We start from the raw sequence: 24,096 nt of genomic DNA, 5'->3' as shown, positions 1-24,096 counted from the left end.
GATCACGTGTGGGTGGGTGCGTGAGCGTCAGAGGGGCAAGGAGCGCTCCTGCAGTCTAGCTGTCGAGGCAGAGGGACCTGCTGGGGGCAGTAAAGTGTCCTATAATCTTCAGGAAGCAGGACATGGCAACTTTCCCTCCTTTCGGATCTCCGGTGGCTTTAATCGGCCTTCCCTGGGCGTTGAAGGAAATGCTCCTCCCCCCTCCCCCCTGCGTTTCCAGGAAGAGCCTGGTCTGAGGATCCCCACAGAGTGGGAAGCACCTGGCGCACACCAACGTCCAGAGCATCCTGACATCAACAGGATGATGAGCCAGATAAACAAAAGCCGCACAACTTGGCGTGAGGAACATTGATTTTCACCCCGGCCCCGTGGAGATAGGGGCAGGCTTGTAGGGACGCCCTTCCCCTCTCCAGACTCATCTGTTGGCTGCTTTGTGTCCATGGAAGAGCTTATGGCCATCCCGCCTGTCAGCAGCTGACCCAGGCTTCCGACACTCCAGGGCACTTTCTGCTGCCACTCAGCTTACAATTAGGGAACCAATACCCAGGTTTTCCCAACCTGTTGGTTCTGGACACGACTTGCCTGTCACCGTGAGTTTTGAGGATCATGTGACTTGTGAAAGGTGCTACATGATGAGCAATGTCAAACAGAAGGGACCCTATTGACTGAAGCTCGTGGTTTATAAAGGACTGAAATCATAACTCAAATTAGCTTAAGTCATAAAAACCACACCAAACAAGACAAAACGCAGGAAAGCCCAAGGGCTCCTGATTTACAAAACGCAGGAAAGCCCAAGGGCTCCTGATTTAGTCAGGGCTAGATCCAGGTGCTCAAACAATGTTACCAAGGCATGGACCTCTCTTTCCCCTTGGGATCTGTTCTCTTCTGTTGGGGCTTAATTCTCAGACAAGCTCCACTATTGGGTAGTAAAAATTACTTCTGGAAGCTCCAGGCTTTAAACCTACAGCACGATGAGAAGGACTCCGCTTGTATTTCAAACAAAATCCCAAGGCTGACTCGCATTGGTCCCGTTGAGTCACAACTCCGTTTCTGAACCAATCGCTGAGCCCAGGGGGAGGGAAATCCTCTGATTGATGGGGCTGAGGCGGCAGAGCAGTCCCAGGAACTGTATGGACAAAAAAGGTGGGTTGCCCTGTGCAGAAGAGCAGTTAGGTGCCTAGCAGGCAAAGCACAACACTTCCAATCCCCGGCATGTGGGGGGCTTCCAGCTCTGGGCCACTGTGGCTGCCTGGCTCTGCTCACTGGACCGCCCTGCCTTTCCCCTCCTGGACTCAGCGCTGCCCTTTGGATGCAGACTCTGTGCTTGACTTCTGTTAGGAAGATTTGGGGTGGGGGAGGTCTCCTTTGGGTTTCCTGCCCAGAGTGGAGTTCTTTGTGTGGATGCAGGGATGCATTTTATAGGCCCCGTGTCTGCATGGACAGCCTGACAGCAGGGTCCCCTGGGGGAGGTCCCCTGTGCCTCACACAGCAGACAGGTGGGCTGGGGGCCAGCCAACCTCTGAAGGTGGCAGAGAGAGGATTTCAGAGAACTGGTCCATTCCTGGCCTGCAAGGAGATGGAGGTGGCACGCAGATAGGACATAGGGAAGCAAAGATCTTCTTTTCTTTTTTTTTTTTTAAGATTTTATTTATTTATTTGAGAGAGAGAGAGAGCACAAGCAGGGGGAGCGACAGAGGGAGAGGGAGAAGAGACAGCCCCCCCAACCCCGCTGAGCAGGGAGCCCAATTCAGAGCTCGATCCCAGGACCCTGAGATCATGACCTGAGCCGAAGGCAGACACTTCACTGAGCCACCGGGTGCCCCAAAGATCTTTTCTTCCTGTATGTCTTTAAAAATGTTTTTGAGGCAAATTTCACATAACATAAAGTTAACTGTTTTAGAGAGTACCCTTGAGTGGCATAGAGAGCACATGCACACTATGGCATAGCCATCAACTCCATCTAGTCATGGAACATATTTATCACACCAGAAAGAAATCCTATACCCATTTGCACTCTCCCTCCCTCTCCTGCTGGTTCCCACCATCTACTTTTGTTCTCTCTGAGTCTGACCATCTGCAACTCATATGAGTAGGGTCATAGTGTTTGTCCTTCTGTGTCTGGCTTCTTTCACGGAACCCAGTGTCTTTAAGGTCCAGCCTCGTTGTAGCAGGGGTCAGGATCCCTTCCTTTTTAAGGATGAATCGTATTCCAGTGTCTGGATGGACCACGTTTTGTTTATTCATTCACCCATTGATACTTGAATTCCCACCCTTTATCTATTGGTTTTTTTTTTTTTAAGATTTTATTTATTTATTCATGAGAGACGGGGAGAGAGAGAGAGAGAGAGAAGCAGAGGGAGAAGCAGGCTCCCAAGGAGCAGGGAGCCCGATGTGGGACTTGATCCCAGGACCCTGGGATCATGACCTGAGCCGAAGGCAGACGCCCAACCATCTGAGCCACCCAGGCGCCCCCCTTTATCTATTGTGCATAATGCTGCCGTAAGCATGGCTGGGCCAGTATCCATTTGGGTCCCTGCTTTCAATTCCCTAGTGTATATATCTAGACTTAGAATCGCCGGGTCATAGGGTAGTTCTTTTGGAAGATCTGCCAAACTGTTTTCCATAGTGACTGCACCACTTCACATCCCCACCTGTATGTCTTTTTGTATATTGAGAGATTAAAAATAGGCAGAAAAAGGGGCAGCTGGCTTGTTCAGTCGGGGGAGTGCGCGGCCCTTGATCTTGGGGTCGAGTTTGAGCCACACGTTGGTGTAAAGCTAACTTAAAAAAAATAGGCAGAAAAATACATTGAAGAGATTCATTTTTTTTTTTTTTAACATGAAGAAAATTTAGTCTTTGCTTTTAACAACATGCCAATCAAACGCTTTGGAATTTTAAAAAAATAATCAGCAAAACAGGCGCTCTAGGCTAGCTTGAGTGGCACACCCAGGGCTGGAGAGGTGTGTAAAGAAGAAAACAAAAGCACACTTTAATCTGACTTTATTTGGAAGAGAAAAAGGAAGGTGACCAGGGGCAAGCAAAACTGTTTCCTGGAGTGTTGTTTTCCCAGGAATAAATGGGGACTTGAGGTAATGCTTCGCAAAGGAAGGGAATCCACTTAGGGCCCTGCAGGGTTGAGGAGCCTGGGGGCAGCAGGAACCCCGGGGAGGAGGGTTCTCCCCTCCAGCCGCCTCTTCCCAGGATAGACATTTGACAGATCTTCAGGGGAAAATCCTTGGTTCCTGCAGGAAGGAAACAGGGAGACAATGGAAACATGAAATTTCCCCCTTCAGGGCCCTTTTATTTACTTATTTTTTAAGATTTTATTTTTATTTATTTGACAGAGAGAGACACAGCAAGAGAGGCAACACAAGCAGGGGGAGTGGGAGAGGGAGAAGCAGGCTCCCCGCCGAGCAGGGAGCCCGATGCGGGGCTCGATCCCAGGACCCTGGGACCGTGACCTGAGCCGAAGGCAGACGCTTAACGACTGAGCCACCCAGGCGCCCTTTAGAGGGCCCTTTTAGATCTGAAGTTTTCTCCTTACGCAGCAAAGGGGTCAAACCGGGATCTTCCAACCTGTGTGCTGTGGACCCTGGGGGTTGGTTGCGTGGGGGGCGTCCTGTGCACCAAAGGGTGTTGAATGACATCCCTGGCCTCCAGGTTTTGATGCCATTTGATGCCAAGTGCACCCTCCCCCCGTCACAACCACCATAAATGTCCCCAGACGTTGCCCAATGTAGAGAACCACTGTGTTAATAAATCTGACCAGAATGAATCCCTGGAGTTGCTCATAAAATTAGCATGTTTTGCCGAAGAGTCAAGAGGTCCCCTTCGCCTACTGTACAGATGGGAAAACTGAGGCCAAGAATCGCCCAGGGCTAGACCACTTTGAGAACCTGGCCCACACGCCAAGTCTCGGCGGACAGCCCCTCTGGAGCCACGTGGCAGCAGCAGACTGGGCTCGGGAAGCGCTGCAGCGGGTGTCGTGTACGCTTCTGCCTCAGTCTCTCTAGTCGGATTTCCCCAACAGCCCCCAGGGTCCTCTTTTGCGGGCCTCGAACCCTCAACTCCGCGCTCCCGGCGCCCCAGCCGGTCTCCCGAGCGCCGCTCGGGAGATGGGCGGTACTCCGGGGCCCGGCGCGCAGCCTTGTGGGGATTGTAGTTCCGGTCCCGCCCCTGTTCCGCGCCGACCCCGCCCCTGGAACTACGCTCCCGTCGTGCCCCGCGGCGCGGGCGGAGGCGGGGCAAGCGGTCGGTTGCTAAGACTTGTGAGGCGCAGGGCTCGCTTGCGGTCCTTCAGGTAAGCGCGGGGCCCCGGGGGTCCGGCTCTCGCGGCCCCGGCTCCCACGGACGGCGAGCCGGGGTGGCGACGGGCGGGGGGTCGTATCTCGGCGGGCGGGGGACGCCGGCCGCGCCGGGCGCGAGGAGGCAGTCGGGGGCATCGGCGCGTGTGCGCGTGTGCGCGTGCGCGCGGGGCGGCCGGGCCGCGGGCCGCCGCTGCCCGCGCCCGTAGACCTTGTGCGCGTGCGCGCGCCCCTGCGGCCGGGGGTGGAGGCCCCGTGCGTCCAGCTGCTCCGCTCTCCCCCTCCCCCCACCGCGCGCGTGCTTGGGGTCATCGCGGCCAGCCCCCTGCCTCTGGGCCGCGCGTTTACTGGCGTCCCGCCCCTGGAGGTGCAGGCGTCTTCCACGTTGCTAGACGTGAGCCTCTCCTGACGCTTACCGACAGTGTGAGTGGTCAGGGTCTTCTCTTGTCGTGGCCCCGGGCAGAAGGGCTTCCCTCCCGCGCCCCGCATGCCCGACGTTCTGGAACTGTCGTGCACGGAAGGGCGTGTGGCAGGACGCCCCGCCGCAGGAGAACTCCGTATAAGCAAGGGGGGAGCTCGTTAGGGGTTCAGATGGCAGCCCCCTGCGTCCCCACTGGGCCAGGGAGCTGCCCTCGGAACCAGCACCTGGCGCGCTGCCGGCGGGCCTGGGACTCCACACTGGCTGTCCCGCTCAGGACTGCCTGCCTTCCGGGGCCCGCTGCGAGTCACTGCCTCCTAGGAGCCCTCCGGGACTGCCCAGCCCCCACAGGGCGTCGCCGGACCCCGGCCCGTGTGGGGCCCCGTGTGGATTTCGTCCCTTTCTGGCTCAGACAGCCCTGCGTGATGGTGTTGGATTCCCATTTCTCGGAGGGGGACGCTGAGGGTGGGGTCACACCCAGGTTCTGGCCTGCCTTCCTAGCCCGGTGGTGAGATGGGGCCTGAGTGAGTTTACCGGGTGTTGCCTGCGGGGCGACTGCAGTCCCCGAATCAGTGCCATTTCCTGACTCCCTCCCAGCACCAGAGTTCTAGAGCACCCCACTTGCGGTGGGGGGCTGCAGGGGGCCATGGGGGGGTCCTAAGCTGCCGAGCGGACTTGTGTTAGGGTCCTGTGTCTCTGGCCCACCAGACCCTGTGGGGGCTCCCGTGCAGTTGAGGGCCCCCCCGCTCCCAGCCCAGGACTTCAGTGCCAGAGGCAGAGGCACCGCAACGGTGGATGTGCACCCCACCGGCTGTTCTGAGCAGGCTTTGTCTGCCCCGGGGGTGCCAGGGATGGGACTGAGCTGGCAAGAACAGCAGAGGGTGTGTGGGGGGGTGTGAAGGTGGCCAGGTGCTGGGAGCCGGGGCTTGATCTGGAGCATGGGACGAGAGAGGAGCCCGGGTGCCCCAGCGGCTTCCGGCCCACGCCACATCCCTGGCGTGTCGAAGCAGAACACTGGTGCGTGGACGCTGTTTGCCACTAGGCTGGCGCTCCCTTCCGGACGCTGGGCTTGGGAGCTCAGGCGAGACACCGTCTGCGGAAGCTGTCTTCCTTATCTGTGGAATGGGCTGAGAAGGCAGTCCGAGAGCTGTTGAATGTCTTCCTGGTCAGATCCCGAGTCACCTTCCCTGCCTTGTGGCTCCAGGCACGTCCTTCCAGCTCACAGAGCCTCATCTTGTCTTGTAGAAAGGGGACAGTTCCCCAGGCTCCCTCCTGGGTCACTGGGAGGACACATGGTGGCTACGGTACCAGCAGCTGTTATCTGAGGTATTGGGCCTTGTTTGGAGTCTGCTGACATGGCAGTTGCCTTGTGTCCTTACCCCTCCCCGCGTCCTTACTCCTCCCCGCTTTTTTTAGCAGCTTTACTGAGGGGCCGTTCATCCATTTAAAACGGACATATCTGTAGTTTTGAGGACATTTGTGGGGTTGTGGAACTGTCATCACAGTCTTATTCCAGAATATTCTACTTGCCCCCCAAAAAAAGCCCCGTCCCCATTAGTAGTCACTCCCGGTCCCCCTCCTCCGGGGCCCCCACGAGCCCCCTTCCTGTCCGTGGATGAGCCTGTTCTGGACGTATCACCCACGTGGACTCACACCTCGCGTGGCCTTCCGTGTCTGGTTTCTTCCTTGAGCGTCGTGGGCTCGGGGTCTGTCCCTGGGGCCGTGTGTGAGGGCGCCTGGCTCCTGTTCACGGCTGAGTGATGTGTCTGTGCTTGGGGGACCGTGTGTGTATCTGTTCATCCATCGAAGGACACTTGGGCCACGTCCCCCTTCTGGCTGCTGTGGATGCTCTGCCGTGAGCAGGCGTGTGTAGGCTTCTTTGTGGACGTGTGTTCTCAGGGCTCCTGGGTGCGTGGCTGGGCGTGGAGTGGAGCAGCCGCTGGCTGGACGGTGACTGCTGGGGTTCTTACCCACCCTACCTAGGAGCCGGCACCCTGGCCAGCAGTGTCCCAGCGGCAGCCTCCTTTACTTGTCACCTGTTTTGTTTTCATCGGACAGAGTTGTACTTCCGGAGGGGCGAGCGAGACATGTGTTTCGCTGTGGAGACTGGGAGCTTCTGTGGCCCGTGCGGCCTGTGGGGTCCTGGGCATGGTGTGTGCTGGGAGCAGATTCAGAGTCGGCACCGTGGACCCTCCGGTGGGCCCTGCCTGGCACAGTGCTGTGAGGGCACCAGGGGCCCCCTATGCCTTCCACTCCTCATGGCTGCCATCAGCACCCCTGGTTCTGTGTGCTTAGCAGACTGTTTCGTGAGCTCAGGACATAGCGCGGTGGGTGAGGATGTCCCTTGCCCTCCAGTGGGCCTGGCTGATGAATGCCTGTGATTCTGTGCAGCTGAGGAGCGTGCTGGGAGGTGCGTCTTAAAAGGTAGAAGCCCACAGTTGTCAGACGCTTGCAGCCTTTCCCGGTCCACGAGGAGGGGGGGGGGGTGGTCCACTCCAGGACGCCATTGGGCCGTGTGGTCTGGGCACACAGTGGCAACAAGGATCCTCCAGAACCACGTCGAGATGACCAGTAATTGAGGTCTGACGTTATCCGAGCTGGTCCTGACCAACAGGAACACGATGCACGGTACAGACGTAACGTGAAATGTTCTAGAAGCCACCGTCCCAAAAAGCGCACAAAGACACAGGTGAAATTAGTGTTATTACCTGAGCACACGGCCAACGTGAAGACAGTTGATGAGACCATTCGTGTTTTTTCTCACTGAGTCTCTGAGACCTGGTGTGCGTGTTCACAGTGACACGTGTCACAGGGAACAAAACTGTCAGTGACAGTTTAAGTTTTGCAAACCAAGAGTTGGCAGGATCTGAGCGCGAGCATGGCTGGTGATGCGTTCTCTGTGGGCCGAACTCTCGGACGAGCCTTCAGATGCCGCACGCTCCTGGGACCTGGGACGGACTCCTCTGGCTCACCCGGGCCTTCTGCAGCTGACGGATGATGCTCTGCTCCGATCTCTGTCTCCCACAGTCAGAGCCGTGCCGAGGATGGACCCTGCCCCGGGCCTCATGGAGCAGCGTGGGGACGAGAAGACCCGGAGCCCTGAGCAAGAGCCCGAGCCGTGGCAAGCCCTCCCGGTCCTGTCCGAGCAGCAGTCCAAGGACGTGGAGCTGGTGCTGGCCTACGCCGCACCCATCCTCGACAAGCGCCAGACCTCGCGCCTCCTCCAGGAGGTGTCAGCCGTCCACCCGCTGCCCGCCCAGCCTCACCTCAAGAGGGTGCGGCCCAGCCGTGATGCCAGCCGACCTCACGCGCTGGAACTGCTGCTGTGCCTGGCAGGGCCAGCCGCGGGTGCCAGCTCGCTCGCTGAGCTCCTCCCGCAGCCAGCCGTGGACCCCCGTGGCCTGGGGCAGCCCTTCCTGGTGCCCGTGCCAGCCCGGCCGCCCCTGACCAGAGGCCAGTTCGAGGAGGCGCGTGCCCACTGGCCCACGTCCTTCCACGAGGATAGGCAGGTGACTCGTGCCTTGGCCGGGCGGCTGTTCTCCGCGCAGGAGCAGACGGCGATGCAGGGCCACATGGAGCGGGCTGTGTGGGCCGCACAGCAGGCGGCTGCGAGGGGCCTGAGGGCGGTGGGGGCTGTGGTGGTGGACCCGTCCTCCGGCCGCGTGCTGGCCACAGGCCACGACTGCAGCAACACGGCCAGCCCCCTGCTGCACGCCACCATGGTGTGCATTGACCTGGTGGCCCAGGGCCAGGGCCGTGGCGCCTATGACCTCGGCCCCTACCCTGCCTGCTCCTTCGCCCCAGCCGTCGCCCCCCTGGGCGTCCGTGTGGGCTCTGTGCGCAAGCTGGTCGAGGACGGGGATGTGCATGCGGACAGCCTCCCCTACGTGTGCACTGGCTACGACCTCTACATCACCCGCGAGCCCTGTGCCATGTGCGCCATGGCCCTGGTGCATTCCCGCGTGCAGCGTGTCTTCTATGGGGTGCCCTCGCCCGATGGCGCCCTGGGTACCCGCTTCCGCATCCACGCCCGGCCTGACCTCAACCACCGCTTCCTGGTGTTCCGTGGGGTCCTGGAGGCCCAGTGCCGCCAGCTGGACCCTGGTTCGTAGGCGGCTGCCGTGCCCGCTGCCTTCTGGAGCTTGCTCTGCCGCCAACGGCTCAGCCTCCCCTCAGACCCCACCAGCAGGCCTCCGCCTCTCTCACTGTCACCTAGGCAGGCCGTGATCCTGTGGGTCAGTGTCAAGGACGATGCGCGTCTCCCACCCCGAAGCCAGACCCCATGCCGTTCCCACTGGTGTGTGGGGACGCATTTCTGCCCTGACTGAGCTTTTCCTTGGGCTTGAGCTTCGTGGGGTCCAGCCTGGGCACTCGGACTTCTCCAGCCACCTTTTGCCCCAAGCCCGAGGATCCGCCGGGAGAGACTCCCCTTTGTCCTGGGTGTCAGGAAACGGGCTCTATTTGTGAAAATAAACAGCCCCAAACCAGGTTGGCGTCTGTTGACAGTGGCAGGGGACCATGGTGGCCAAGGGTACCTGGGTTGGGTGACCACTTCTGCCAAGGTTTGGGGTTTGTGCATGGGAAGGGGAGTTTCTGAGCCAAGTGGGGGAAGAGTGTGCCCCCCTCCCCCCGGGGCGCCTCCCTGCCTGTGTCCTGGGTCTGGAAGGGTGTGGCTGGCCAGCAGGTGTTTACACGAGGGCGCACCTGCCAGCCTGGAGTCAGCTCCCTCAAAGGCTTTTTCGGTTGTCGTCTCATTTGCCATTCTTCATAGAGGGCCGGGGGGTCTGCCGCAGGGCCGTCAGCACTAGAACCAACGTGGGTTTGTCTGGCAAATGTGCATTTTTGGATCACGGAGCCACTGTGGGGCCCAGTTCATCCCTGCTCTGAGCCTCCCCTTGAGCCCTAGGGGTCTTCTCCCAGCCCACAGGCCAGTGCCGTGGATGGGCAGGGGGTGGCTGTGAGCCCACCAGGCATGTGGGCACAGAGGACTGGGCCGGGCCAGAGAGGGTCTCCTGGGGAGGGGGGCGTGGACCTTGGGAGCTCAGTGTCGCTGGAACCTCGTCACCTAGACTGTGGGTGAGGAAGTCATCCATGGGTTCCCATCCCAGTGAGGCGGGCATGGCCACATGAGCCCGGCTTATATCCTGGAGATGGCGTGCCCACCACAGGGCCCTGAGGGAGCCAGCAAAGTCCCCGCAGTGTATGCATCGGGGGCAGCCTGCTCTCTGGGGCTCCTCCGTGACACCAGCTCACCTGGTTCCGTGTAGGAAGGGTACTGGGTGTCAGGTGCGTCCTCAGCTGCCCCACTTGGGTTGTGGTGAGGTCCTCAGCTCTGTCAGGCTCACAGGGACAAAAGTGCAGACCAGAGAAGCTGTGTGACTTGTGTAGTATTCCACAGCAGTGAGCGCGAACCCTGTTCTCAGTGGCCCTGAGGAGGTGCCTGGAGCTGTTCATGGATAAAGAGGAAGTTTAGGGGGGTCGGGGGGACGAGGAGGTGGGGTGGGCCCACGGGGTCCCAGTAACGTTTTGGTTCTGGCCGGGTGTGTTTGCGGCAGCAGCCCGACCCCTCTCTTTCCAGCACAGACGCTGCCCGGGGGCTCTGAAGGTGGCAGATGGGCCTGGCCTTCGGGACCCAGGGTGGCCTGGAGGTGAGGCCTCTAGCTGGGGTTGCTGCTGAGCATGCAGCTGGGGTCGGGGTACCCTGGCGGCCTCGGGGACCTCCTGACTATGGCTGTCTCCCCTCCAGGTGGCTGTAGGCTTCTGCCCCGCCCAGTTGTCACAGCGGAAATGTCCGGTGAGTCTCCCCCAGAGGCCCTGCAGCGGGGGATCCTCTGGGAAGTGTCCCCTAGTGGCCGGACCCACCCTAATACCCCCCCGGGGGGGGCACACACCACTCTCCTCCTCCCATGGAGGGTGCTGGGGTCACTTGCTCGCTCTGAGCCAGATGAGAGATAGATGCCTGTTTCCACGGCACTTGTCGGCCTGACCAGCTTTCTGCCTCGGGGCCCATTTGGTCGTGGACGTCAACGTACTGTGTGAGGTGTGGGCGTCTGGGGTCATACCTACACGTGTCAGATGAGACTCTCTTTCTTTCATGGTGTGCCCACCTCGTCCTGCTCAGAAGGAGGGATGGAGTGTGCAGGTAAAGTGAGGGCGGCCCTAGGGCCCCAAGGCCACGGTGAGGCGCCAGGAGTGCACACTGTCCACGCACGGTCGCCCCATGCCTCTCCACCCCTGCAGTCCCAGCACCTGCCCCTGTACTCAGGTGGAGGGTGGGGTAGGGCTCTGGGTGCCTGAGTTCTAAGTGTGCACAGAACGTTGCCCCGGGACTTCTTATCTGCCAAGAAAACAGGGTTTCAGAGGGTGTGTGACTTGGTGGTGGGCTTCCCACCTCCTTGTCACAGCGTATGCTAGCAGCCTGACCGCTGGAAGCGTCACCCCGTTCTTGCTGTGGGCTGCAGGAGGGGTGGGGTTCAGACGTCAGGGGAGGAGAGAGGTGCCGGGGGCTGAGGGAGCAGTGGGGGGCTGGGGGCCGCGGGCCAGGTGGGCTCCTTGTTGGGGTCTTGGACAGGAGCCTTGAAGGGTAGTGACCGGTGACCATGGCATGGAGGCTGTGAGTCTGTGCCGGGGAGGCCCTTCTCCCATGTCTGATCACGGGGGCTCAGAGCCGGCAAGCTCAGAGTGGGATCGACTCCCCTCTCTGCTCGGGCTTGGGACATGCTGTGGCTTCCTATGTCACGTGGTAAATGCCTGTGGCCTCTCCGTGGCCAGTAAGGTGTGGTCTGCCTCCGCCTGTCCACCTCTCCAGCCCTGATCTCCCCGCTGCCTCTTGATCAGCTGGTACTCACACCGAGGCCCTCCCCCAGAACACACTGGCCTGTCTTCTTTGCTTTCTGGAGTATTTGTTTAAATACCAATTTTTGCTGTGAGGGGCTAATCTGACGACTCTTTTTAAGCAAGTTCCACATGCGGCATGCAGCCCGATGCAGGGCTTGAACTCACGACCATGAGATCAAGAGCTGAGCTGAGATCAAGGGTCAGACGCTTAACAGACTGAGCTGCCCAGGCGCCCCTGCCCTCCTCTTAGAGCTAGGCCACCCCCAGCACACACATCCCTGGTGCCCCCTTCCAGCACGGACGCAGCATTTTCCAGCACTCCGCACTTGCTCATTCATTGTGATGATTGTTGGTCTCCCCCTGGCCAGGAGGGCAGCCCCCCTCTGTCTTTTGTTCACAGTCTGGCCCTCCAAGGTGCTCAGGAGACGTGTCCTGCCATAGCGGTGATGTCGTTGAAAGGCTGAGGAGTGTCACTGACCCTACCATGCTGCAGGCTAAGTCCTATGCCCAAGAGACATGTTGAATCCTCACCCCTGTACCTGTGAAATAGGGCTTTATTGGGAAGCAGAGTCCTGTGTGTATGTTAGTAAAGAGGAGCTCATGCTGAAGGAGGGTAGCCACAACCCAACGATGGGTGTTCTCATAAAGACGCACTGGGGCGACGCGGCCGCACACCGAGGGATGCCTGGAGCCCCCAGGAGCTGGGAGAGCCAGGAGGGACCGTCCCCTGGAGCCCCCGGAGGGAGCGTGGCCCTGCCCCACCTCGACCTCTGACTTCTGGGCTCTGGGACCGGGGAGAATAAAGTTCTGTGATTGGAACCCCCTGGCTGGTGGTCATTTGTCAGAGCTGCCCCAGGAAGCTTATGCATTCAGAGTCCCAGAATCTTCTCTGGAGTCGGGTGTTAATGGTATTTTGGCTCTGCCAAGCTTATGTTTGCGTGTCTTCTGGCTGCTCTCAGGAATCACCATAGTGGAGTGATTTAAACCACTTTTTTCTGGGGCGCCTGGGTGGCTCAGTCGGTGAAGCATCTGCCTTCTGCTCAGGTCATGATCCCAGGGTCCTGGGATCGAGCCTCGCGTCTGCTCAGTGGGGGGTCTGCTTCTCTCTGTTCTTCTCGTTCCTCCATGTCCCTCTTCCTGCTCATGCTCTCTCTCTCTCAAATAAATAAAATCCTTAAAAAAAAAAAACACATTTATCATTTCATGTCGTGAAGTCAGAAGTCCTAAAACTCAGGCGTGGGCAGGGCTGGCTCCCCCCTCCGCCGGTGCCCCCGGGAGACCCGGCTCCGGCCTCTTCCTGGCCCGCGGCCCCCCTTCCATCCTCACCGCCAGCAGCGCGGGGTCTGCCCATCTCTGGGACTCCCACCCTCTGCCTCCCTCTTGTGAGGACCTCGTGAGGACGCCGGGAACCCAGGGTCACCCCCTCCTCGGGGCCGTGACAAGGCCCCCTCTGCCGCGTGAGGGGACACGTCCGCAGGTTGAGGACAGGGACGGCGATGTGTTTGGGGCTGTCACTGAGGCTCCCCGCCTGGTTTCGTTCCCTGGTGTTTTCTGTCCTTGCAGAAAAGGAGAACAACTTCCCGCCGCTGCCCAAGTTTATCCCCCTGAAGCCCTGTTTCTACCAGAACATCTCCGACGAGATCCCCATCGAGCACCAGCTTCTGGTGAAGAGAATCTATCGGCTGTGGCTGTGTGAGCCCTGGGGCAGGGGCGGGGCCTCCCTGTGCGCCACTCAGACCCCGGCCCGGGACAGCCCACACCACAAAGTTTGCCCGAATTTTGGGCTGGACCTCACCTTTCTAATAACGGTGATGTCCCAAGCCCTCCTCTGGCTTCGTGGCTCCCATGCTGACCAGAGCCTCCGCCCGGCTCCCCCGGCGGGTGGGAGGGGTCCTGGCCCGCCACCCTCCCTCCCCGCTCACCCTCCTCGCCCCCTCCCCAGTCTACTGTGCCGCCCTGGGGGTCAACCTCGTCGCCTGCCTGGCCTGGTGGATCGGTGGTGGCTCGGGGGCCAACGTTGGCCTGGCCTTGGTCTGGCTGCTGCTCTTCTCCCCCTGTGGCTACATGTGCTGGTTCCGGCCTGTGTATAAGGCCTTCCGGTAAGTTGGGGCGTGGGGTGGGCTGCATCTCTGAGGGGGCCTCAGGGAGTGTCTGGTGCTCAGCACCGGCAGGAGCCAGACGCCTGACCACGCGCTCGGGGCCTGCGCCCTCGCCAGCCTGGCGTCTGGCGCACGTGCCCAGAGCCGTTCTGTTCGGTTTGGGGACAGCTTCTATCCAGGGGCTGCAGACTATGGCCAACGAGAGCCTGTTCTGTCTTTTAGTAACTAATTCATCTGTCCACTCACCTACTCATAGCAGCGTTTCTGGTGTCTTCAAAGAGCTGTGGAACCATCACTTCTGTGTAGTTCCAGAACATGCCATCACCCCCAAGGCAACCCCGTCCCTGTCAGCTGTCATCCCCCAGCCCCCGCCAGCCCCCTTTCCGTCTGTGGATGAGCCTGTTCTGGACGTGTCACCCACGTGGACTCACACCCCGTGTGGCCTTCTGTGTCTGGTTCCCTCCCTGAGCGTCGTGGGCTCGGGGCCCGTCCCCGGGGCAGTGCGTGTGGGCGCCTCGCTCCTGTTCTCGGCCGCAGGACGCTCCTGTCTGTGGACACTTGCCCCCAGTGCGCCCCCTGTTACTCAGGAGCTGCCATTTTGCCCCTAGAGGGTTCCCGAATCTCGGGCTCTCAGGGTCCGTCAGACAGCGTCCCTGAGGCCCTCCTTGGAGACAAGGACTAGAAACCCACGTGTGTGCTGGAGCTAGACAGGCTGTTCCTCCAGGTTCTGGGCTGGCTCCGGCAGCCTCGCTCAGCAATGCTCGGGGCCTGCTGACAGCCTGTGAGCGGCCCTGCCTCCTCCCACCACCCTCAGGGTCCTGCCCCTGTCCTGCTTCGGTGACCTGGAGGTGGCCTGCGCCGTGGCCCCTCGGCTGCTGCCCCCCGTCCTCTGGGGAGCATGCAGAGCCCCTTAAATCTGCGACACGCCTTCCCCCGGGTTAACCTCCAGCACTCACGTGAGCGTCGTCGCTTGCACTGAGATCTCTCAGACCCCTTTGCGGCCAGGAATCTGTTGGCGCAGTGTTTCCCAGAGAAGGCGTGTCGTGGCCCTGTAGAGTCCAAGCCCGGGCTGAGCATGCGTGGGATGGCGCGTTCGGGTTGCCGCTTCTGGGGAGGGCGGCAGCCCCGTCCCCACTGGTCCTGCCGCGTGCCGGCTGCCATGACGGCTGTTCTCTCTCTCTCTCTCTCTCTAGAGCCGACAGCTCCTTCAACTTCATGGCGTTCTTCTTCATCTTTGGAGCCCAGTTTGTCTTGACCGTCCTCCAGGCGATTGGCTTCGCGGGATGGGGCGCATGGTGAGCCAGGCCCCCGGGAGCCCGGGCCGCAGCGCAGGGGTGTGACACACGTTCACTGTGGGACAGTAGAGCCCAAGCCTCCCAGGGTGTAAGAGAAGGCACGTGTGCCCTCGTGCGTGAGCTCTCGGGGTGGCACTGGTGGGGCTGGGGCTGGGGTCTGCTGCCCGTGCCACCTGGGGCCTGCCCCTGAGGGTCCTGCCCGGGATGCACTTATGGGCCACCTGGAAGGCTGGGAAGTGGGCCTGGGGGGTGTCTGGGAGGAGCGGCTCAGACAGCACAAGGGTCTCCCTGGGATGGCCTCCTGTGACCCCGCCATTGAGGGAGAGCTGGTTTTTTGTTTGCTTTTAAGGTTTTATACCCAGTCCTGTGGTTGCTGTCACAGATTAGGACAAACTTAGTGACTTAAACAGTTACTTCACACTTCTGGGGTCAGGAGTCTGACGTGGGCCTCTTGGAACCAAAACCCTGGTGTGGGCAGGGCTGGTCCCCCCAGGGCCTCCAGGGAGACCCGGCTCTGGCCTTTTCCTGGCCCGCGGCCCCCCTCCATCCTCACCGCCAGCAGCGTGGGGTCTGCCCATCTCTGGGACTCCCACCCTCTGCCTCCCCCTCGTGAGGACGCCGGGCCCCCCAGGAACCCAGGGTCACCCCTCCTCGGGGCCGTGACCAGGTTCCCTCTGGGGACACGTCCCAGGTCCCAGGATGAGGATGTGGGGCTGCTGGCTGGCCGTGGGTCGTATCTTTGGTGTCGAGTGTCCTGTGGATGACATCTGAGGCTGCGCGTGCGTATGCTCGGCCTTGTCCATGCTCTGGAGTCCTGTCTGCTCAGGTGTGCCCTGTGTGACCTCTCGGTTGGCATCCCTTAGGGTGTTTGTGGCCTCCTGAGCCTGCCCCTCGGCTCCTTTCTGTTGTCTGTCCCCTTCTGTGTCTTCCGTCCCCTTTTCAAAGCCTACAAGTCACCTTCTGCTCTCCCCTGGGATTGTTTCTAGCACAGCCTTCCCTTGTTGCTTCCTTCTTGCCCCGTAGCAGATGAGCTCTGCGTGGACCCTCAGTATCGGGTTTCTTCTTGGCTGATGCTCTCCCAAATCTGGGTCTGGAGGGCCAGTGAGGGGCTGTCTTGGGGTCCCAGGTGCGGGGATGTGCCGGGAGGACCCCCAGGGCTCAGCAGACGGGCAACCCCACAGCTGTGGTTTATACAGAGAGGATAGGAAGCCAGATGAGCTCAGGGCAGGGGCGTGGGGGGCAGGGGTGGGGACACCAGGCGCGAGCTTCCAGAGTCCTCTCCCGGGGTGTCCCACAGGATGCGCTCAGCTCCCCCCAAACGAGATGGGACCGCGTGTGTGAGGTGTGGTCTCCAGGGGGCCGGCAGAGACCCAGCGCCCGGTTCTCTGCAGGGGTCGGTCTCGTGGGCCCCTCTGCCCGGCTTGGGCCCGGACCCCAGACTCCGGGAGGGGAGCAGGTGCTCAGCCCGAGCCTCGTGTCTGCACAGACGGTCCAGGGACCCGAGCCCCTCAGCAGTGAGGGTGGTGGGAGCCCGGAGTCCGGTTCCAGATGCCGCCGAGGGCCAGCCTTGGGAGCCAGCCTCCGGGGAGGGAAGTCTCAGGCCCGCCGCGCGAGCTCTTTTCAGCCCAGTGCCACGCTACCCTGGTTTCCACACTGGACAGGGATGGTGTGCACCTTCTTCGGGGGCTGGCTTGCAGAAAGGGGACTTCAGGAGTTTTCCTTCCTGCGGGAATGCGGGCCAAACAGGGCAGGGGACAGGTGACCAACCAGCTGGTGAGCTTGGGCAAAGAGCTGCTTTGAAGGGTTTTTCCTCTCCTGAAAAATCAGGAGAACACAGCACCTGCGGTCGGGGCTGTAGCCCCATCTGCTCTCGTAAAAGGCTTGTCATCGCTCTCATTCTTTTGCTAGGTACTGGCTTGCACAGGTGGGGCGGGGCCAGTGGGCGAGAGTCTGGGGAGGCCCCACTGGTTCGGAGCCCCTTGGCCTCCCCAGGGCTCAGTGCAGGGAATGGGGGTCCCCCGAGGAGCTGGCCTGCCAAACCACATTCCCTTTGGAAGCCCAGCCCAGGGTCTTCCCACCCTCCTGGCCCTTGGCGGCGGCAGGCTTGTGGCCCACCAGCAGGGGGCGGGTGGACTGCAGCTGCGGCCGGCCGGGCTCTGCTCTCGGCCTCCCGCATGGGGCACACCCGGCAGCCACCAGTACCATTTCCCCAGGGCGTCAGGCTCATCCTCGGAGGGGATGCTGCGCGGCACTCGTGTGCATGTGAGACCACAGTCTGCTTCACGCCTAAGAAACCAACCTTGATTCCTTCACGCCCCCCCTTGCTTAAATTCTGGCTTTTAAGTGGGCTTTTTAGGGGCGCCTGGCTGGCTTAGTCGGTGGAGCGTGTGACTCTTAACTCTCAAGGTTGAGAGTTCCAGCCCCATGTGGGGCGTGGAGCCTACTTGAAAGTGTAAAAAATTAGAGCAACTCTTTTTTTTTTTTAAGATTTTATTTATTTGAGAGAGAGAGAATGAGAGATAGCGCGAGAGGGAAGAGGGTCAGAGGGAGAAGCAGACTCCCCGCCAAGCAGGGAGCCCGATGTGGGACTTGATCCCGGGACTCCAGGATCATGACCTGAGCCGAAGGCAGTCGCTCAACCGACTGAGCCACCCAGGTGCCCAATAGATCGTAATTTAAAGAGTTGCTCTAGGGGCGAGCCACACAGGGCTTGGCCTCGTGTGAACTGGGCGGCCGCAGGTGCGTCACGGCTCCGGCGTGGGGCGTGGCAGGGCTCCCATGGGGGTGGCTGGACGCAACCTTCTGCTTCTCGGGGTTGATGCTCCTGCAGGGCTCTAGGTGGCAGTGCGCGTGTGGCCGTGGGGGCTGGAAACAGCCCAGGTGGATGGGGGCCTGGCCTGCTGATCCGTGGATGTGGCCGCACGGCGGGCTCCTGGAACAGGGACGCCCGTGGAACAGCTGGGAAGCCTGAATAAAGCACGTGGGTTAGTTAATAGTGAACTAGTGCTAACTTCCAAGTTACCATACATTCTGCTAAGTCCCTGAAGGTTGAGCTATGTATTTTTATTACCTGTTCAGAAAAATAAAATCCCACAATACACTTATTTCCCACCTCTCGCCCCAAGAGGCAAGTGTGGGTGTTCGTCTGCGTGTGTACGGGACAAAACAGGTCCCGTGGAGTCTTGCTGTACTGACTGCTCTTTAACTCTTTTCCCCTCTCGCTTCCTCAACACCTGCTTGGCATGCCGTTGAGTGGCTGTGGCACACCGGACACCTGTGTTCTTTCCAGCCGGTGAACATTTAGGATACTCCCGGGTTTTCACAAAGACAAGGAATTCTGTGGCGTGAATTCTTAGGAGGAGAGCTGGGTGCAAGAGATGAGCATGTAGGGCTTTTTGTAGGTACCTGCCGCTGTCCCTGCAGAGGGACATGCTCCCACCAGGGCAGGGTTCCTCTCCTCAGCCCCTTGCACACACGACGCTTGCCTGCGTGGCAGGGGAACGCAGAGACCCCATTCTAACGTGCGTTCCTCATTGCTGGGTTTGAGCATCGTTTCGTGTATTCACCAGGCCCTGCAAGTCCTCGTACCAATTGCCCATTTCCCTGCTAATCGTTTATTTTTTTCTTGCTGATTTGTTGGTGCTCTTTACATATAGAGGATGCTGGGCCCTTGTTTGGTCGACGTGCTAGCACCCATGCTCTCTCTTGCCCCTTGCAGTGGTTGGCTGGCGGCAATTGGGTTTTTCCAGACGAGTGTCGGAGCCGCTGTGGTCATGCTGCTTCCAGCCATCATGTTCTCCATGTCAGCTGCCATGATGGCCGTTGCGATCATAAAGGTAAGGCCTCTGGGTCCTGGGACTGCCAGCATCTTCCCATGCATCCCGTTGCCTGCGTCCCCAAGTTCTTTGGGCTCATCTCATCCCTGTTTGGGGAGCGAGAGACCGAATGTCCGGGAACGAGCTGACCTCTGCTCAGGCACGCCTGGGGAAACAGCATAGTGTGTGGCCCCGGGTGTGCTCCACGCTGCCCGATTTGGCCGCCACTAGACACTTGCCGCCCTGTACAGTTAAATTCACATTAAGTAAAATTAAGTAAAACTGAAAACCCAGGGGCATCCGCTACACCCACCTCATTTCAAGTATTTGCTGGCTGCGTGGGGCTGGTGGGCCGTCTCCACCATCACGGAAAGTTCTCGTGGGCAGTACGGCCCCGGGTGCTTAGAGACTGCAGCAGAACACTCATGCTGCATCCACGTGAAAGCTGGTGGGCAGCCGCGGGCTCTCCCGGGGGTGGACACCAGGCCTGCAGCCCTCAGGTGTTGGTCAGAGCCTGTGGATGTGCGTGGAGTCCCCACAGGAAAGCGGAGAGACAGGGCATCACTCCAGCACTGCGCCCCAGCACTGTGCCCCAGCATGGGCTGTGTGGTGGGCTGTGATTGGATCTCTTTAGCCTTTTGCCACGAGATTCTAGCTGTGAAAGCCCGTTTCCTGGCTTACGTAGGCTTTCTCCCCCTGCACCCGGCTGTGTGGGAAGACAGGAGCATTGTTCCATGCCCCCCATATGTGCACCCCAAAGGCTTTCAGCTGTGTGGACAGTTGGGGGCGGGGAGGGGACTGCAGAAACCACAAAGGAGACACACAGTGAGTGAATCTAAACAGGGTTCCGGGATCAAGCCCACACAGGAGCTGTTTCCAATTGGGGACTTCTGTTCAGCAGCAAACATCCTAAGTTAGAAAGCAAATACTAACTGAAAATGCCTATAAGGCTAGAAAGGAAAGATTTATGAACTCAAATAGAGTGTTCTTCCTAAACAATGGGAGGACCCCGTGTTCATCCCTGGGACCAGGCCCAGGTGCAGGGATGTGCCGGGAGGACCCCCAGGGCTCAGCAGATGGTCGACCCCACGGCTGTGGTTTATACAGAGAGGATAGGAAGCCAGATGAGCTCAGGGCAGGGGCATGGGGGGCAGGGGTGGGGACACCAGGCGCGAGCTTCCAGAGTCCTCTCCCGGGGTGTCCCACAGGACACGCTCAGCTCCCGCCAAACGAGACAGGACCGCGCGTGTGAGGTGTGGTCTCCAGGGGGCCGGCAGAGACCCAGCGCCCGGTTCTCTGCGGGGGTCGGTCTCACGGGCCCCTCTGCCCGGCTTGGGCCCGGACCCCAGACTCCGGGAGGGGAGCAGGTGCTCAGCCCGAGCCTCGTGTCTGCACAGACGGTCCAGGGACCCGAGCCCCCCAGCAGCGAGGGTGGTGGGAGCCCGGAGTCCGGTTCCAGATGCCGCCGAGGGCCAGCCTTGCGAGCCAGCCTCCGGGGAGGGAAGTCTCAGGCCCGCCGCGTGAGCTTTCTCTTGCACACCGCCTACTCCCACTGAGAGAGGTCGGAGAGACAGATAATTTTTTTTAAATCTTTTTTTTTTTAAAGATTTTATTTATTTATTTGAGAGAGAGAATGAGAGAGAGAGAGCATGAGAGGGGAGAGGGTCAGAGAGAGAAGCAGACTCCCCGCCGAGCAGGGAGCCCGATGCGGGACCCGATCCCGGGACTCCAGGATCATGACCTGAGCCGAAGGCAGTTGCTTAACCAACTGAGCCACCCAGGCGCCCGAGACAGATAATTCAATAGTCATGCGGGAGAAGATCCCTGTGAGAAACGGGGAAAGTGTTCAGCTTCACTGGTCATCAAGAGCGTCCAGTTAAAATGCCATTTTTCACTTGCTGAGTTTTCCAGAACTTCTAGAGTTTCTAGCACTGCCCCACGTTCCCTGAGGTGCAGTGGGGAGTCAGTCCTTCCTGGGGGCGTCTTCCTAGGAGACTATGGGCCACATACGGGACGCAAGTGTCAGGTGGGTGGCCCGAGAGCCTGGCCCCGGAGCTGGGGAGGGGAGCAGTGCTGGTGGCCACACACGTCAGCAGCGGGGGGACCGTGGTCGTAGATCAGGGCAGGGCCCTCTGAGTCTGCCCGTGTCGGTTTTGGTGCATTTTCTAACGTGTCCGCCAAGATGTTTTTATGACTTCTGTCATTCACCCGAGACGGCCTGCTTTGAACACAAGCAGGTCTCTTGTCGCCACACACACGCTCAGTTTGGATTCTCTGTCCTCTGCCCTGCAGGTGCACAGGATCTATCGGGGGGCTGGCGGAAGCTTCCAGAAGGCGCAGACCGAGTGGAACACGGGAGCTTGGCGGAACCCACCGTCTCGAGAGGCTCAGTACAACAACTTCTCGGGAAGTACCCTGCCCGAGTACCCCACTGTGCCCAGCTACCCGGCAGCCGGCAGCCAGTGGCCATAGAGGGGCCGACCAGCCCCGCTGCCCGCCCCCCTCCCCTCCCCTGGCCAGGGCGGCGGAGCCTGTGAGCACTCGGGGACCCGCACTCGTGTTTGTCTCGTCTCCGGCAGCGAGGTCCTCGCGAGCGCCACCCAGAAACCGTTCAGCCTGTGCCGTCCGGCAGGACGCCCCCCGTGCTGCACAGCACACCCCCTCCTCTGGAGGCCTCTGCAGGGAGAAGGGGCAGCAGGCCGGCCGCCTGACTTCCAGAGCTGATGGCACAGAGGGGGACTCCACCAGGGCGTTACCCTCAGCCCTTCTTCTCTCCTTCCCGTCCCCGTGGGTGATGGAGGGGCTTGGCCGGGTCCTTTGTGTTCTTGTACTTTGTGTCCCTGTCCACCTGCAGCCAGAGGGCTCTTGTGGACAGCCCTGCGGGGTCGGCCAGAGGCTGATGAGCCACCTGGGCACCATGATCTGAGCCCCTGTCCATCTGTCCGTCTGCCCCATGGGCTCTGTGCAGGGCCGTTGGCCTTCCTGCCCCCAGTGGTTGTCTTCATGGGAACGTCGAGTGGGCCCCTGTCGAGATCTGAAGGCTGGGGCAGAACCCCTTTGGGGGACGGGGGCTGTGGGGATCTGAAGGCAGGGGCAGAACCCTTTGGGGGGCCGGGGCCAGATCTCCCCTCTGTGCAAACGCAGGGAAAGCCTCAGCAGCAGGCAGAGTGGGGTGGGCCGGCTGCTCGGAGCCCGCGACCACACAGCCCTCCCTCGAGCTGCAGGAAGCAGGAGACGGGGTTTCTCAGGAGAGTGGCCTTCTAGAGGTTAAGATGTGACAAACCTGTGCCTTAGCAAGCAATCTAAACGATAGGTCACCTCCCTCCGGCTCTCGTAGCTCCTTCTGAGATGAAGGACTGGAATGTTCCGCGGGGATCTCAGCAGCACGCCTGTGAGCTGACCGGCCGGAGGAGCCCTCGTTGCCTCCTAGCCCTTGCTGGCCAGGCTCCCCAGGCGCCCCGAATGCTGCCCCTCGGCTCCCGGCTGGCCGGCTCGGGGTAGGACAGGGACCCTCTGTGTCACACACTGCCGCGCCAGATGCCAGCCTCTCCAAAAGCCTGGACCAGCTAGCCTTGTTCTTTGCACTCCACACCCATGCTTGCTTTGGCTGCTCGTGCTGGGCGCCATGTGGTGTCCCAAGGTGGCCGTGGTTCCTGAGGACATGCCCGGGCCTGGGTCCCCTCGGGTCTCAAGCTGTAGGTCTCCCGGGTGTCCCTGAACGCCCCCTAGCCAGCCTCTGCGACCGAGAGGCATGCGCTGCACTGACCGTGGGGCCGAGTCCCCTGCTGCGTGCGGGACTGAGCAGGTGTGGCCCCAGGTAGGAGAACCGCATGCGCATCCACCTTTGTTACTTCGTAGTGGGTTTTGTTACGGGAGAGTATCCTGGAAATAAATACTATAGTCCTTCCTGCATCACGGGGCCTCTGCGGGGCTGTTAGGGGCGTGCGCGTCTGTGGCCCTAGCCACATGCTGCCCCTGCCTGTGACCCTGCCCCACACGGCGTCGCCCTCATGTCCTCTGAGCCACCACAGTGCGTTTACTTCATGCTTTTCCTTTCAGTCAACTTGCTTTTTTTATGCTCCACTGTTTTAACTTGAAAAAGGGAAGTGTACAGAAAATGAGAAACCAGTATCACTTGCCCCAAAGGAAAAAATAGTAGACGTGGCTGGAAGAGAAACAGAAGGACCTCACAGAAGCCCAGCTGCAGGGGCCTCCCCAGGGCTCACGGTGTGGACACCCCACGTGGACACGGGAGGGAGGACGGGGCGCTTTGCCACCACAGGAAGGAGACTAGATCCACAGAGAGAGACCAAACTGAGCCCCAAGCAAATGGCACGGGTTGCATTGTGCCCTCCCCCAACCCCCCCCCCCGGACTCACGTGTTGACATCCTAGCGCCCCGCAGGTCAGAACGGGAATTACTCGGAAATGGGGCGGTCGCAAGGGTACTTAGTTAAGGTGAGTAGGGTGGGCCCTAAAGTCATGGCAGGTGTCCTTACAAAAAGGGGATGTGTGGACCCAGACAGGCAGGGAGAAGCCCTGTGGAGACGGGGCCGAGACAGGGGGTGATGCTTCTACAGGCCAAGGCATGCCGAGATGACTGGTGGACCCCTGCCCCCCCCCCCCCGAAGCTGGGGAGCCTGGGACAGGTTCTCCCTCAGCAGGAACCAGCCCTGCAACGCTTCTTGGGCTGTGCCCTCCCGAGCTGTGAGGGTTAGGGTTGAGGCTGCCCCAGGAAGGCCCCCGCAGATGCTAGAGCAGTGCAGGAGGAGGTGGGGTGGGGTGTGCTGTGGGGACGCACCTGTTGATGAGTGGGACGTGGATTGCAGGGGTAGACAGGGAGTGGGTGTCCCTGGGCTGGGTGGGGGGACCGGACTGGTGACAGGGCAGGAAGGGGGGAAATGGAGCCCGGGTGCAGGGATGTGTGTGCCCTGAGCTCCCAGGTGACCTGTAAGGACGCAGGATGGGGCTGGAGTTGAGAGGCCAAAGCCCAAGTTGAGAAAGGGACCCTTTGTGTGGGCAGCCGCATCAAAGAACCACAGACTCAGGGTTGAAGCCACAGGGGTCTCTCCTCCCACCCTCTGGGGGGCAGAGCTGGGATTCACAGCAGGATGCTGGCAGCATCACCTAGGACCACGGACTGGGGGGCTCAGTGCTCCCGCATCCTGGGGGCCAGATGTCAGAGCTGTCGGTGTTCACGGGGCGGTGTCCCCTCTGCAGCCTCCTGGGAAGCGCCCTCCCTGCCTCTCCCAGGTGAATACTAATACTCTATTAGAATTTAAGACAAAATTTAAAAACATTTGTTAATGTCATCTAAAAATCTGTTCGT

At 60.3% G+C, this 24,096-nt stretch overlaps 2 protein-coding genes across 5 annotated transcripts; both read left to right on the top strand.

Moving 5' to 3' along the window:
- The first annotated feature begins 4,222 nt into the window (after positions 1 to 4,222).
- On the top strand, positions 4,223 to 22,680 carry SCAMP4 (secretory carrier membrane protein 4). 3 transcript variants are annotated; one of them, XM_028126158.2, is made up of 8 exons: positions 4,286 to 4,300; positions 10,301 to 10,370; positions 10,469 to 10,516; positions 13,123 to 13,251; positions 13,502 to 13,658; positions 14,852 to 14,953; positions 18,672 to 18,789; positions 21,061 to 22,680. In XM_028126158.2, exons 3-8 carry the CDS (start codon positions 10,510 to 10,512, stop codon positions 21,238 to 21,240), a joined length of 693 nt encoding a protein of 230 aa, XP_027981959.1. In that variant the 5' UTR covers positions 4,286 to 4,300; positions 10,301 to 10,370; positions 10,469 to 10,509; the 3' UTR covers positions 21,241 to 22,680. The 3 variants fall into 3 exon arrangements, with proteins under 3 accessions (XP_027981957.1, XP_027981959.1, XP_027981960.1); XM_028126156.2 differs by lacking the exon at positions 10,301 to 10,370 and having other exon boundaries at positions 4,223 to 4,300; XM_028126159.2 differs by lacking the exons at positions 4,286 to 4,300; positions 10,301 to 10,370 and adding an exon at positions 4,561 to 4,727.
- On the top strand, positions 4,231 to 10,233 carry ADAT3 (adenosine deaminase tRNA specific 3). 2 transcript variants are annotated; one of them, XM_028126146.2, is made up of 2 exons: positions 4,231 to 4,300; positions 7,750 to 10,233. In XM_028126146.2, exon 2 carries the CDS (start codon positions 7,767 to 7,769, stop codon positions 8,832 to 8,834), a length of 1,068 nt encoding a protein of 355 aa, XP_027981947.1. In that variant the 5' UTR covers positions 4,231 to 4,300; positions 7,750 to 7,766; the 3' UTR covers positions 8,835 to 10,233. The 2 variants fall into 2 exon arrangements, with proteins under 2 accessions (XP_027981947.1, XP_087874760.1); XM_088018634.1 differs by lacking the exon at positions 4,231 to 4,300 and having other exon boundaries at positions 4,740 to 10,233.
- Positions 22,681 to 24,096: the final 1,416 nt, after the last annotated feature.

The sequence above is a fragment of the Eumetopias jubatus genome, unplaced genomic scaffold, assembly GCF_037043125.1.
Source record: "Eumetopias jubatus isolate StellerSeaLion01/CBP00866 unplaced genomic scaffold, mEumJub1_p1.0 scaffold_1, whole genome shotgun sequence".
Taxonomy (NCBI): Eukaryota; Metazoa; Chordata; class Mammalia; order Carnivora; family Otariidae; genus Eumetopias; species Eumetopias jubatus.
This window is presented reverse-complemented; position numbering and strand designations above follow the sequence as displayed.

Coding starts and splice junctions, on each gene's coding strand:
- ADAT3 (XM_088018634.1), top strand. CDS start 7,611: ATGCGTTCTCTGTGGGCCGAACTCTCGGACGAGCCTTCAGATGCCGCA.
- SCAMP4 (XM_028126156.2), top strand. Junction 13,659..14,851: donor CCTGTGTATAAGGCCTTCCG/GTAAGTTGGGGC, acceptor CTCTCTCTCTAG/AGCCGACAGCTCCTTCAACT. Junction 18,790..21,060: donor TGGCCGTTGCGATCATAAAG/GTAAGGCCTCTG, acceptor TCTGCCCTGCAG/GTGCACAGGATCTATCGGGG.